A 14,119-nucleotide genomic window follows, 5' to 3' on the forward strand; every position below is an offset into this window, starting at 1 on the left:
GTGTCATTGCCAGGGTGAGGTTTAAGTTGTTATGTAGTATTGATTTAAGCCATGTTTTAATGATTCTGGTATCAATGCTGGATACCTATGCTAAATTTGCTCTAAGCTAATTAGATCTTGATTTTAGGATTAACTTTTAAATCTCAAGATTTGAATTCAAATCTTTTAGCCTTATATTTAAATCTGCAAGCCATAAATCTGAGTCTAGTACAGTATTTGGCTAGTCTCTATTCAAAGGCGATCTGGATTTTTAATCCTTGGAATTAAGAGTGTGGCACAAAACTACCGACGACCTTGATATTGTGTTTTCCCAAGAAAAGTGCAAGGAAATAACCATAGGCAGGGTTAGAGATTATATACTGTATATTTTAACTCATAGTTAAAGTTTCTCTACCATCAAATAGTGTTGTGCGGGTGGTCTACCTAGTCAGGTGTGGATGCCATATACATTTATGCCTTTAACCGTCCAATCTAATGGGTAATCTAATCAACAAAGCTTGCATAATATTTTGATCCTATGGCTGATTGTTCTGTTTTGTATTGAGATTGAAAATACTATTTGGATCAATATATTCACTCTAAAACACTTTGTGGCGATTTTGAATTACTAGCAAGACATTGTCCCTGGGATAGTAATTTGATTCTGTGATAGTGGTTTATTATTAATTCAGTCTTTGCGGCTTCTAGCTTATTTACTGCAATTCGATAACCTGCAGATTTGTGACAATCAACTTTATGGTTTGAATATCTGTAGGGGGAGAAATCTGCTGAATAACCCTGAGAATGGAAAAAATGGGCGAAGTCAACGTTAAACCTTCATGGAGTCATTTTAAAAACATCTAATACAATTAACTATAATGCATCACGATTTTAGTACTTGTTCCCGATTCAATAGCCCCACTTGGATATGTACATGTATTTCCACCATACTAGTGGTTTCCAAGACAACCACTTGGTAATACGGTCATCGATGGAGAAGTCTTGAATTTGAAGAGTCCTTTGATATGGAGACGTCTCAATTGTTTCCTTTCACTTTTGATGTTATGCACTTAATTGTGAAACGATGGTTTCGAAAATAGAAAGTCTTAAACCATTGTAAATTCACCCTGTGATGACGTATGGCATCATTTTTTTTCCTCAATTTTATTTGATTTTGACCGGCATGCAGTGTCTATATATTTTTGTTGCTGTCATGTGATGTGTTTATAAACACAACAAAATGGAGGGGTTTTTAATGGTGACACCACATTTGCTCCGGTATTAATATCTCAGAGGGCATAGGGTAAGAGTTAGGATTGTAATAGATTTTTTGTTTCAGGATGATGTAAAGATAAGGATTAGGGTTTATTTAGTTATGGGGGGGGGGCTAGGTTTTATGTTTGGCTTAACATGTAGATTTTCCAACGGAGCAATTGTCGTCAGAGCAATTGTCATGGAACCTTCTGTAATAGTTGATATGATTAAAACTGGAGAATGTTCTGAAGTGGATGATTTGACGAATGGTTGAGTTTGGATATAGATGATTTTGAAAAATGAATATTTTGTGTAGGTGTGAATGAACAGTGCTGTGGCGCCATTCCTGTATATTACTTTTCTTTCATTAGATTGAAACATGTATTTTTTTCTTCACTTTTTACAATTTTGAGTTGTTATCCTTGTTTTTCGTTTCACTTCACCCAAGTCTTCCAAAGTGTCAAGTTTGTTTTTACTATTGCGCTCTGAGAATTGATTACACAATCCAAATGTTGGTTGATATGTGAAAACGAACTGTCGGTATTAAAAATTCCCTATCAGTTTCCCTTGCAATTCTGTTGTAACCAAACATCTGGTTCATGCTTTAACTAACAGTTAGTTAAAATGTCGTTTTGAAATTGTAAGGTTTTGATGACGAATGAATAATTGATCACGATTTGGCCTAATTCTTGTATAGCATCGTTTCATACTATATATTAATCTCTACATTTATTAAATCGTACTTGGCCTGTATTCATAAAACTTTAATAATAATACATAGTTTGATGGATAATGAGTAGACTTAGGGATGTTTACTGCCAAATCAAGAAAACACATTTTTCTCATCTACATGTAACATCAATATGTCATGCTGATTCTCCGACTTCCCTTTACAAATAGTTGTCTGCCTTATATGGTAACGACATCTAATATTTGGTTCTTAAATTCTGTCTCTTTACAGGCTGGAGAACACATGCGGGACATGCTGTCAGGGATGCACAATTGGTACGCTTGCTCTCATGCCAGACCCACCTATTGCAATGTCTGTCGGGAAGCCCTCTCAGGCGTTACCTCACATGGGCTTTCCTGTGAAGGTAAGAAAATATCCCCTTTTATTTATTTGTTTATGTTTATTTCTTTTTTTAGGGGGGGATAGGATTGTACTTGTGATAGACATTGGAAAGTAGTATTTCATTTTTTACACAATCAAGGAAATTAATCAAATAATCTCAAGAAACTATTGCCCAATATGTTTCAGTTGGCTTCTTCAAGTGGCAATTGGCTGGAGGCAAGGTTTTAGCACAACTGATTGACATATTCTGAGGAAATCGAAGCAGCCACTGTCTGTGACTTAAGCTAATCATTCAAATTTTTTTGATTGTGTAAATACATGTATATTTTTTAAACTGTATCTCAAATATCCAACAAATCAACCAAATCTCTGAGATATTTGTACCCTCTAAAAACAAGGGTGTTAAAACTTACACTAGTTGGTGTCCCTAGAGGACCACACCCTGAGGTGTTGAAACAACACCCATTAGATTGAACATAACACCATACAGTGTAAAAGTAACAACCAAAGGTGTTGTAATGACACCTACACATCTGGTGTTTGACTAACACCAAACTTTAACAGTGGAGTAAAATGACTGGTGTGATCTTGCACATTAATCAACACAGTAATTTTTTTCTGTGTAATATATTTTTGTCTAATATTTTACTGAATGGTGGCATTTTCCCTGTAAACCTCTGTACCAGATATTTCACCACAATATTTCCTGCTCCTGTACGTATTAAAGAAGTCTGGTCTTCACACCTCAACTTAAATAGGCTCTCAAGCTATTCATTAACCACCTCTATCATCCAAGCTTTTCTTCAACACCGCAATGCAATCTTCATCTAGGATGTAATGGGTGGTTATTTGTAAACCAACCCTTCGGATCGACACATAAATGTCCCTCCAGCATCATAGAAAATAAACGTTTATTGCCATTCAGCAGCATCTTAGCCGTCGTTTATCATTCTAATATTTACTGCCTCTTGTTATCACCTCTCCAAAAATAGAAGGAACCGAAAGACGGGGAGGAAGAAAGTGGGACGAGGCAAAGTTCTTGCGGAGGATCTTCTAATAGAAGTTTGATGGATTACCCATGGAAATGGTTTAATTTTAGCCTCAGATCCTGTTCACATTCAACCCCTGTCTTGGTCCAGGAGAAAAATTTATAAAAGGCTTTCTGGGGCTACTTTAAATGCTCTCCAACCCAAATTTGTTGCATTGTATTACAATTTACATGAGACCATATGGTAATTTCTGGACTCTTGGGCATTTCGGGGGTACATTCGCCCTCACGTCCCTTAGCACTTTTTTCTTCTGGTTCTGTCCTGGTAATGACTTTGAATACCTTTGATCATTATCTTATGGTTAAAATTATACAACAGGAAAATAAATTAGCTCTCTGTGCTTTTGCATTCATGCAGACCTAATCACAAACATAGGTGTGATTTTTTTAAAGGATATTATTCATTAAAGATTATCCTTCACATTAGAAATCTTGATGGTGAGCATTGTCATGTCGTGGTCTAGTGGTTCTGACTCTCGCCTTTCAAACAGAGGGTCGTGTGTTCGAATCATAGCCATGGCGTGTTTTCCTCTACCAAGAAATAATCCACATCATGCTGCATTCGACCCAGGTGAGATGAATGGGTACCCGGCAGGATTAATTCCTTGAATGCACTGAGCCCCGGTGATGGTAGCTCGAGCTAAAGCTGGGGTAATATTAGAAGCGCTTTGTATCCTCAGGCAAAAATCTATTATTATTATTATTGTCAGTCATTAGTGATATTGCAGTTTAGCTTTTGTTGATCTGGAATCAGTTTTGCCTGTGCGACTGTAGCTTTTCTCTGGTATTGCCGTCTTCAGTGTGAATAGGGTCTGCTGTATATATAAATACCCACCAAGACATGTGTTCGAATACATCCTCCCCACCCAACTGTTACACGTGCACAATACCATGTCTCCGTAGGACTGATAATGCAGGGGAATAAGGCATCACGCAGTCAAAGAGGAAATTGATTATGATGCGTTTAGAATGAAATGACGTCAGTTAATAAGCGTCATATTCAGTTTATAGCACATGAAAATGCAGGTATTTCATTCCTCATCCATGTCATTCACACAATGCTATATCACAATGGGCCGGCCTGATGTGCAAACTGCTTTACCCCCCCAAAAGGAAACACTCAGGATATTAATAAACAGCTATGAATAGATTTGTTACAGTATAGGCTGAAATTGAAAGAAAACCATTTGGTTCAGTAAAAGTGAAAGTTATGAAAAAATGCTTTATGCTAAAGGAAAACTTTATTCTCAGCAACGATGATTTGTCTGTCTATGAAATGTGCACCAAAATTGACTCCAACCGTTGATTCAATATTCCATGTATTCACGTTTTTACTCACTCATTACTCATGTTTGAGCTTTTACAAAATTCAATGACTATCTTTAAAGCTATTTAATTATCAACGTATATTATTTTTCATAGCAAGATCATCATGCAAGATTTAAACAGTTCATTAAAATATTTTAATATAATGAACCTTATGTTCATGAAGATGCCATATTTGATATAGCCACTGAATTAAATGGAATAACCATATGCATTGATTCAGTCTCATCAATGCAAAGTGCAGAAACTTGATTGAAGAAATATCAGTTTTGATTGAATCAACAGACCCAATTTAATTCAAATTACCCTGAACTTAAATTTGATTTATATCAAACGAGGTCCCATGTTACTTCACTACGTTTCAAAGAACTGCTTATGAGATACATGTACTATGCAGCAAATGAAAATTAAATAACAATATTCTGAAAAATAATATTGTATTAAAAGTTTGTTTCCAAATTTGTTTTTCATGGGAGACACCTTGAAAATGACAAATTTTGATTATGCTGAAATTGCAGTGAAGGAATCGCAAAACATTAAGTTGCAATTGTTTAGGAACGGAAAAGACAATATGACATGACATTGCAGATATTTACTTAAGAATATTCTCAATCCCCATACAATTGATATATTTGATAACTATTCTTAAAATGCCTTTAAAAGACATTGTTTTTTATAGAAATTTTTCTCAATGGTAAACAAACATAATCACCAAAAAGGAAACACATTTTATTGTTGAGATAAGCTTTGGCTTTAAGAGTTATATCAGCATAGCTAAGCAAAACCAAGCATAAAATATATTGAAAATTGATAACTTTTTAGCATCATACCCTTCTAACAAGAACACAGTAATGTATTCACAGTGTAACCTGTGTAAAGGTGTGTGATTCACACTGTTTGGTTGCTTTAAATGAACAGTGTGATGATAGATTTCACACTGTGTCACCATGGCCCAAATTCACAAAGGTGGTTTTGAAAACCATGGGTTGAACCCATGGTTTATGCAGATTTCCTGTATGAATTACACTCAATTTACCGCGCATACTGAAAACTGTCCAATACTGATGCGCGCCTTTGTCACATTGCGCCTAATTGACACCTTTTACCATGGTTATCCACGCTATTTTATTCATAAGTCCACTGTTTAAAGAGTGAACTCATTAATTCAAAACAGTGGACTCATGAATGACATAACGTACTTAACCATGATGACAGGCGTCAATGTGGCGCACTGTGACAAAAGTTCGCATCAGCATTGGACATTTTTTAATATACGCGGTAAATAAGCGTAATTTATTCAGCAAATCTGCATAAACCATGGGTTCAATACATGGTTTTCAAAACCACCTTTGTGAATTCGGTCCTAAGTGTTCCACACTTTGGACACACTTTAGGACACTGTGTTCATTCCAAGAGGGACATACGATACTTTTTTCCCCTTAACTTTGCTCTTCTTTGGTGTCACTAAGTCAAGCAGTAAAAATACCAATTCAAGAACATTTACAGAAGAAAAGAGGGAATGGAATGACATTCTTGGCAGTAGTTAAAGTCTGAACATTTGATCCTTCAGATCAAGTCACACTTTTACCCGACATCCATCCGAGGAGACAGATTCTTTCCTGAAACCATTTGAACCATAAAAACGATAACACTGTAGACTTTATCCAGGGGATCCTTTCCCATTCTCTCCTCAGTGATCCGAAGCAAATCACCTCAAAGTAGACCCTTGAGGGTAAGTGACACTCTCTGGCGGAATAAGCGTTGATTCCGAAAAAGCTATTTCGCGAGGGCAGATGATACTGATCAACCCTCCAGAGATGAACCAAAAGAACGGTAGCATGCTAACGGCGTTGTGTGCTTTCCTATGGAAATTTCCTCAGGGTACCCACCCTCTAGAGATTAAAAGAGAAGAGCTTTGTGATATTAACGCCTGGCTGGCTGTCGGAAATTGCCCTCGGCCACCTCAGTTCCATGAATTTATCCCCATCAGAAGGGGGAGCTCCTCTTGACAGCTTCTCATTTGAGTTTCATCAACTCTCTGAGGTCAAGGAGATACTGTCGACCGTTGCTTTTACAGCTTGTCTTTGCCCGAGTTTTATATTGTGTCTTTGATGAAAGTGTAACTCTTTCACTCGGCTCTCTAATGCCATTTTGTCAAAACCCTTGTGTCTGCCTTCTCACTATCGTTCCTGTAAAAGTTTGGTTTTCTTATTCTTTGTTTCTTGTTTTTCACCCTTTTATCCTTATGTAACTCCATACTTAAACCATCCACTCTTTCTTCATTTCTCTCCTCGACCGTTTAACTTCCCTGCCCCTTTTCTCACTTGCATTGTCTCCTTTTGCTTCCATGTAGCTTCTCACTTTTGATCCCTCTTAACAGATAATCAACAGAGCCATTTTGAACCATTTTCCTAAACTGTTCATCAAATTCCTGATCAATTACCACCTTTTTATCCATTACCTTTGTTATTAAATCTCAAGAGTTATTCACCTAGGAATTTAACTCTTGTGTGAATTTACACTTCCGTTTTCCACTAAAAAATTCCCTTTCTCTGATCACTATATCTACCAATCATCTATCTTACACCCTGAATTTCTTACATTTAAAATCAATATACAAAGATTGTACAAAGCAGCATATCTATAAGTGGATAAGCAACTTTCAAACAGTCTGATGAATTTGCAATTATTCTGAAATTTACTAGATTTTTAAATTCTTTTAATTATTTTTCTGGCATTGTTACACACAGAATCACAGAGTAAACACCACCCTCCTTCACAGTGTTTCCAAACATGTTTTAAGGAGTATATTTATTTTTCATTATTCGTTCAAGGATACCATAATTTCTCAGAACCAAATGAAATTTCCTCTTTTCTGGGAGACAGGAGATGAAATTGAGAACTCAGACGATGAAAACCGATTCTTTGTGATGCATTCGAGCAAACCCAGAAAATTGGAAAAGGATTTGATTTGATATTCCAGAAAAAGTTCAAGGATTTACTCTGCAAAGAATCAGAGACAGAATTGTGTTTTTCATTTCATTTCTAGTGGATGTGTAAAGCATTCCTGACATGTTTCCAATTACAGAGTAATCTACTACGCATTCAATAGAAACAAAGAATAGGGACACGAAATTTGATGAAAAAATACAAGCCGGAAATTAATAGGGAAGGGAAAGTGAGAGAAAGAAAGAGAGACAGACAGACAGATAGAGATATAGAAAGAGAGAGAGAGAGAAGGGCAAGGGCAGATTCAAATGAAATTATAACGCAGAGATAATTAAGAAGATTAGTTATTGTATTTTCAATGCCTCAGGGGAAACAATGTACAGTACAACAAATTAGGAATTAGTTCAATTGAAAAGAACATAGAGAAATATATCATCGTAAAAAAAACATAACAAATTAGCCACAGAGAATATAAGAATGAAAAGTATAGAATAGAATTAGTTACTTTCCCTTGTACATGTAGGTCACTGACCAAGAATTAGATCAGTATGGAGGCAGAAAATAGATTAGATTTATGGATTAAAAAGTAATCTGTTATGAGGAGTAGAGAGATATACATGTATGAGATATGACAGAGCGCATGTCATTAGATTGTAATAATGTATGATTGATGTCCAAGATGGGTCTTCACGAGAGATCCATCACCAAGACTCCCTTCTGGTGATCTATATTTTACTTTTAACAAATATATTTTGAACTTTTAATGTATTCCCCCTGCCATTACATTTTCTTGGAAAAACATGCTATTTCATACTTGATACACATTTCATAAGGCTTCTGTTAAGATTTGACAATAAAGTTGAAGCATGATATTTGCCCTCTTTGAGTCTTTTCTCACAATCTCTACCACCTATTTTTTTTACTCATTCATTTCATTTTTTCTCTTCATTTTATATTTGTTTTCCTCTCTGTTATTTCCTTTTAGCTCAAGCCGTGTTATATTCTTTCTCCTCTCTTCCCTGTGTTTCTTTTTCTGTCTCCCCTTCAAGTCAGTCCATTTTATTTTAATCATTCTCTCTCTCTCTCTCTCTCTCTCTCCCTCTTTCTATATCTGTCTCTCCCAACTCTCTTTCTCCCTCCCTCTACCCTCCCTCACCCCCTCTTTGTCACAAACTCTCAAACACACACACGTACACATAATTCTTTTCCCGTTTCAGCCAAATCTATCTCTACCTATCCTTATTTCTTTAGCTCCTCCCACCCCCCCCCCTTCATTCTTTCTTCAGTGCCCTATATCACCTGCAGTATAATCATAGTATATGCATAGGTTTTAAAGCTATTTTAATTGATTGATTGACTGAATTTATTTTTTCTTCATTTCAAACAAATTGACAAAGTAAGTAGGAACAAAACACAATATGAATAATAGAAATTAAAAAAGGGAACTCACTGGAAAGCTTCGCTTGTTTATGTGAGTCCCCTGAAATAAATAACTGATTAAAATTTATCAAATACAAATAGAAATTAACAATGTTCAATAAAATATTTGAAGACTACTAATGGGGTCAAGCTTCGTATGTTTATGCAATATACAAAAATTAATACAATCAAGACAATATATTCATACCCATGGTATACAAATATATATATATATATACAAGAAAACGATTCAAATATTGTATGTAAGATAAATTTAACAAGACAAGAGGGAATATTAACAGAGAAAAAAAAAAAAAAAAAAAAAAGACAGTGTACCGAAGAAGACAAGACAGGACAAAACAGGACAGAGAAACAAAAAACAAAACAAACACTACAGATAACAAGCCAAAAGACCAGAACAGACAAAAACAAACAAGAAATACATCTTATGATTATGAATCTAGATGACCCATCCTGTGACACAACATTTGCTCCTGCGACAATTGCTCCGGGCTTATTTTCGTCTAAGATGTAGGGGGAGGTTTACAATAGGGTTTTATATTAGGTTTAGGGTTAGGTTTAGGGTAGGGTATAGTGTTCAACCCAGGGTTGGAGTTGGCCATTGGATTTGTGTGTGGAATTTTGAGGGGAGCAATTGCCGCCGGAGCAAGTGTCATGGAACCGCTCCATCCATCTTATCATCTTCATCCTGTACTTTACTCTCTTTTCCTCCCCCTTCTCATCTGCAGTATGCAAAGTCAAGGCTCATAAACGATGCGCAGTACGAGCAATGAACAACTGCAAGTGGACGACGCTGTCATCGATAGGCAAAGACATCATCGAGGAAGAAGATGGGGTGGTGAGAGATTTGATTCTGTTTTAGTACATGTACTTTCATCAATATCTTCCTCCTTAACACCCCTGGGGGCTGTTTCATAAAGCTGTTCATAAGTTAAGAGTGACTGTAAGAACGACTGGTGATCCTTCCTTGTGGTTAATCAGGGCTCGACATTAGCAGTGGCCCAGTGTCCTGGGGCAACCAAAAATGAGAGTCGGGCCACCAAATTTGCTTTGTGGGCCACCAAAAATATGAAATTGATGATTTTGGTAGACTGTTCGGGCACCAAGAAAAAAAGTAAGTGTGGAGCCTTGGGTTAATGATATTCACCATTAAATGTTCATTGGTGATTATTTAGCACGTAAGGAAGGATCACCAGTCGTCTCTTAAAGTCGCTCTTAACTTACGAACAGCTTTAGGAGACACCCCCCTGGGCCCTGTCGCATGAAGCTTAGTAATTGATCATGGGACTGATTTTATGAAGGATCGTACACAATTCTCTATGCAATCATTCATAGAAATCAGTCCAGTTATCAGTCGCTAAGCTTTATGATACAGGGGGCCCTGGCTATGTGTCTTGCTTGACCTTTCTGAATTTTAGGGGAAAGATACTGGATTTTGATTATCTCATGTCTTTTTATTATTTTTCTATGCTTTTGAATAATAAATCCTAACATATATGGGACATAATGTTTCAGGTTTTTGAGAAAAATCTTCTCTCTCTTCAAAGAGAAAGTTTGGAAGTTTTACAATGATCACAGTTCGGTATCACAAAATTTAGCAACTGATCTTAAGATTGATCTTCAGAATGTGTGCTGGATTGCAAGAAACTTGCAATCAGTTGTAAATCTATGTGGGGTCCCTAACCCAAACATATGTTTTCCAATTCTCGCTACCCCAAATAGCGATTTCGCCGAGATCCGAGAAAATCCCTGTAACGTGCATTGCATTATGGGATAGCTTTTTCGGTATTACAACTTCCTGTTCGGAAGTCCAACGCACTGTTTTGCCATTTAGATCAACAGTGCCGTCATGCACAACAACACAACGTAGCTTTCGCTCGGAAAGTTCGTGATCACAACCCTCTCTTTCACTAACAGTTTTACAGCCTTTTCTGCTAAAGTCACTAATTCTGCCTGACGCTTTCCATTGCACGGTATTCATCTGTCAGTTAAGATTTTTTTAAGTTCCGAAACTGATTTTTATCCATTTAGTGGTCGACGAAAAATTGAACGAAATGAATGCTGAATATATTTAGTGTCTAGTTGAATACGATCGTGATGTCAGGCCGGTCGCTAAATGCAAAATTTTAAGATATTCATTATTTGTTTGATTTTTTTATAACCGAATAAAAACATGAATAAAAATTATTCTCACGTGAAATATATTTTTTATTTTTATTTATAATTCAAATGGAATCAAAACTGACCAAATGTAATAAAAAGTATTATACTCTGTACATATTACGCTGATTGGCATCGATTTCAGCGTGGTGGAAAACTCAGTATCGCGAACCTCGCGCGAGCATGACTCTAAACCGGAAGTGGTGATGACGACCCGACGGAGTGAAAATTATCTCGTCTCGCGCATTATGAGATTTTTGTTCCTATTTGGGGTAGCGAGAATTGATTGCTTATTTGTTCTTACAACAAGGAGGATAAACTGATTTTCTATAGCTAAAATTGATCTATCAATTGTAAAATTGCTAAATGAATTGTGCAATTGATTATGAATATTATCTTGCAACACCCCCTTAGAGATAACCATGATTAACAGCAAAGATATCCCTGTTACTCTATGCCTACCTAAGCCCGTTTCCTCAGGAATTTGAATAAACTGTTCGACCATAAACAGACCAACCTCACTCCTTATTTCCTGCACAGATTGCCATGCCTCACCAGTGGTTAGAAGGTAACTTACCGGTCAGTGCCAAGTGTGCCGTCTGTGACAAGACTTGCGGGAGTGTCCTCCGTCTTCAGGACTGGCGTTGCCTCTGGTGCAGGGAAGTGGTGAGTGAACCCATCTCTTTGATATTAGTTACTTGGAAGTGTCCGATACTATCACCAGAGAAATGGTCACAATCTAAACTTGGGTTATCAAGCATTGAATGCCCCCAAATTCTTAAAGATTATGTCATTCTTTATTCCATTCACTTCAGTTCGTATTCATGTCAGTCTCGATATCTATAAATGTAATACTAGAAAACATGAAATAATTTGTAAACAAAGTTGAAAACTGAAATTGGAGTGGGATATTCATATAATACAGCCGCAAATCTTCAGTAATGGTAAGATTTTTATTAACAACTTACAATATTCTATGTTCTTTGTAATATCACCATCTCACACTTTGCTTCATCGCCTCCCAACCCCTCAAATCCACACTCCCACCACACCCCCAACCACACCGACCTACAGGTCCATTCCAGCTGCAAGGCCCACTACCCTGCCAAGTGCCCCTTGGGCCACTGTCGGCTTTCCATCATCCCACCCACGGCGCTCAACTCCATGTCCTCCGACGGGTACTGGCAGGCCTCCAAAAACGGGTGTGGCAGCCCCCTCCTAGTCTTCGTCAATTCGAAGAGCGGGGACAACCAGGGCGTCAAGTTCCTTCGTCGTTTCAAGCAGCTCCTTAACCCAGCTCAGGTCTTTGATCTTATGAATGACGGCCCACATATAGGGTGAGTGGTGTCACGCTTTGAAATTTTAACTTATAATCATGAATTTTTAGTTTCAAATTTCTGATTAAATAAATTTTTTCTCCTTGAAATTAACTCAAAATCCTAGTTCTGATATGAGGCCTTGTCATGAACTAGCTCAAATCTATGATCTCATGAATGATGTCATACAAATATGATTTTTAGGGTGAATCCTGTCACTTGTAGAATTATTTTTAAATTTGTTTCTTTTATTTTTATAAATATATAATCAACAGATCAGAATCATTGAGAACTAGGAATCTCAAAATATAACAAATTTGCAATTATTTCTCTTGTCTCTGTTTTGTTCCATTAGGCTGCGATTATTCCAAAACTTTGACACATTCCGTATCTTGGTGTGTGGTGGTGATGGGAGCATCGGATGGGTGCTTTCAGAGATTGACAAAATGGAACTCCACAAACAGGTAGGTAGAAATTACTTTGAAGAGTCTGAGACCTGGGCCCCGTCATACAAAGAGCTAAGATTGATCTGATCAACCTCAAGTATATGGAAATCCATCAATGTCAATTTTTTTTCTTCAGGAAATTCGCACAATGTCTTTTGTAAACAAAGATAAGCATACTGAATTTTCAAGAAAACTATAAATTTATCAATGGACATCATATCTATAAAATATGTTAAACAAACATGCTTTTTAGATCATGACGTTACTGGCTTTCCATAGTTGTGGTTGATTGGATCAATCGCAATTTTGTTGTAAGACGGTGCCCTGGAAGTACCCTTAATGTGGGCGTGAGGAACCCGCTTGCACACACCCTCTACAGGGTACCTCACCCCCTACAACCTACCCATTCTTCCTCTTTGGTTGCCACACTCAAGCTGTTAACACCTATTTTACATTTTGGAGGGAAGGAGACCAAAAGAAATTGTCATTCTCCTCTTTCTGAGAAACAGTCAACAGCCACACTGCCATAAGTGATTGAGTCTTGACTTTGAATTTGGCGGTGGGAAGAAGCGATTCATGCCATCTAGTTTGTCATCATGTTGAAACAAAAGTGCAAGCCACCTTTGCTTTGTGGACTATTGAAATCGGTGTCAGCAGTGGGATTTATGGTGTCAGCAGTGGGATATGCAGTAGCAGGGATGCAATATGCGGTATCAGGAGTGTGATAGGTGGGAAGGAATTGATGTAATTCATGTAGAAGGTAATTCGATTACTCCTGTCTATGTTGGACTCATCCTTTCTAATCAAAACCTTGTAGTCGGTGATGCGCTTCATGTGTTTCCCAGGTGAGGCGATGCTGGAAACCATACCTCACTTGTTATCTACATGTTTAGTACTGTAATTGCAGGTGACAGGGTAGGCTTGGTTTTAGGTCATCCAATTGGCAAGGGTATGAGTGTTGTTTGCTCTTCAAAGTACAAAAGTTCATTATGGTGGAAAGATGAGGGGTGATAAGCTATCGCACGTGTGGGCTTCGTCACTGATAGGATTGGACATATTTCATCTCTTATTTTGATATGGATGAAGAGGATGCAGTTACCAAGGTCAAGTTTGAGGTTAATTGCATTCC

The 14,119-nt window shown here is 37.2% G+C and overlaps 1 protein-coding gene across 8 annotated transcripts in view; it reads left to right on the forward strand.

Moving 5' to 3' along the window:
• Positions 1 to 2,198: 2,198 nt before the first annotated feature.
• The window catches only part of LOC129279172 (diacylglycerol kinase delta-like), a 38,975-nt gene continuing 27,054 nt past the window's right edge, over positions 2,199 to 14,119 (forward strand). For 6 of the 8 annotated variants that reach the window (XR_010296066.1, XR_010296067.1, XR_010296068.1 and 3 more), the window contains exons 1-5: positions 2,200 to 2,327; positions 9,797 to 9,906; positions 11,769 to 11,894; positions 12,303 to 12,565; positions 12,900 to 13,008. Coding sequence is in view for 4 of the 8 variants with exons in the window: in XM_054915274.2 (XP_054771249.2) it covers positions 2,207 to 2,327; positions 9,797 to 9,906; positions 11,769 to 11,894; positions 12,303 to 12,565; positions 12,900 to 13,008 (729 nt within the window). In the remaining 4 variants the exon portion in view is untranslated. Of the gene's footprint in view, positions 2,328 to 9,796; positions 9,907 to 11,768; positions 11,895 to 12,302; positions 12,566 to 12,899; positions 13,009 to 14,119 lie in introns of all 8 variants that reach the window. The other 2 variants (XR_010296065.1, XM_054915273.2) reach the window with 1 other exon arrangement.

Source organism: Lytechinus pictus, chromosome 16, assembly GCF_037042905.1.
Source record: "Lytechinus pictus isolate F3 Inbred chromosome 16, Lp3.0, whole genome shotgun sequence".
NCBI classification, from domain to species: domain Eukaryota; kingdom Metazoa; phylum Echinodermata; class Echinoidea; order Temnopleuroida; family Toxopneustidae; genus Lytechinus; species Lytechinus pictus.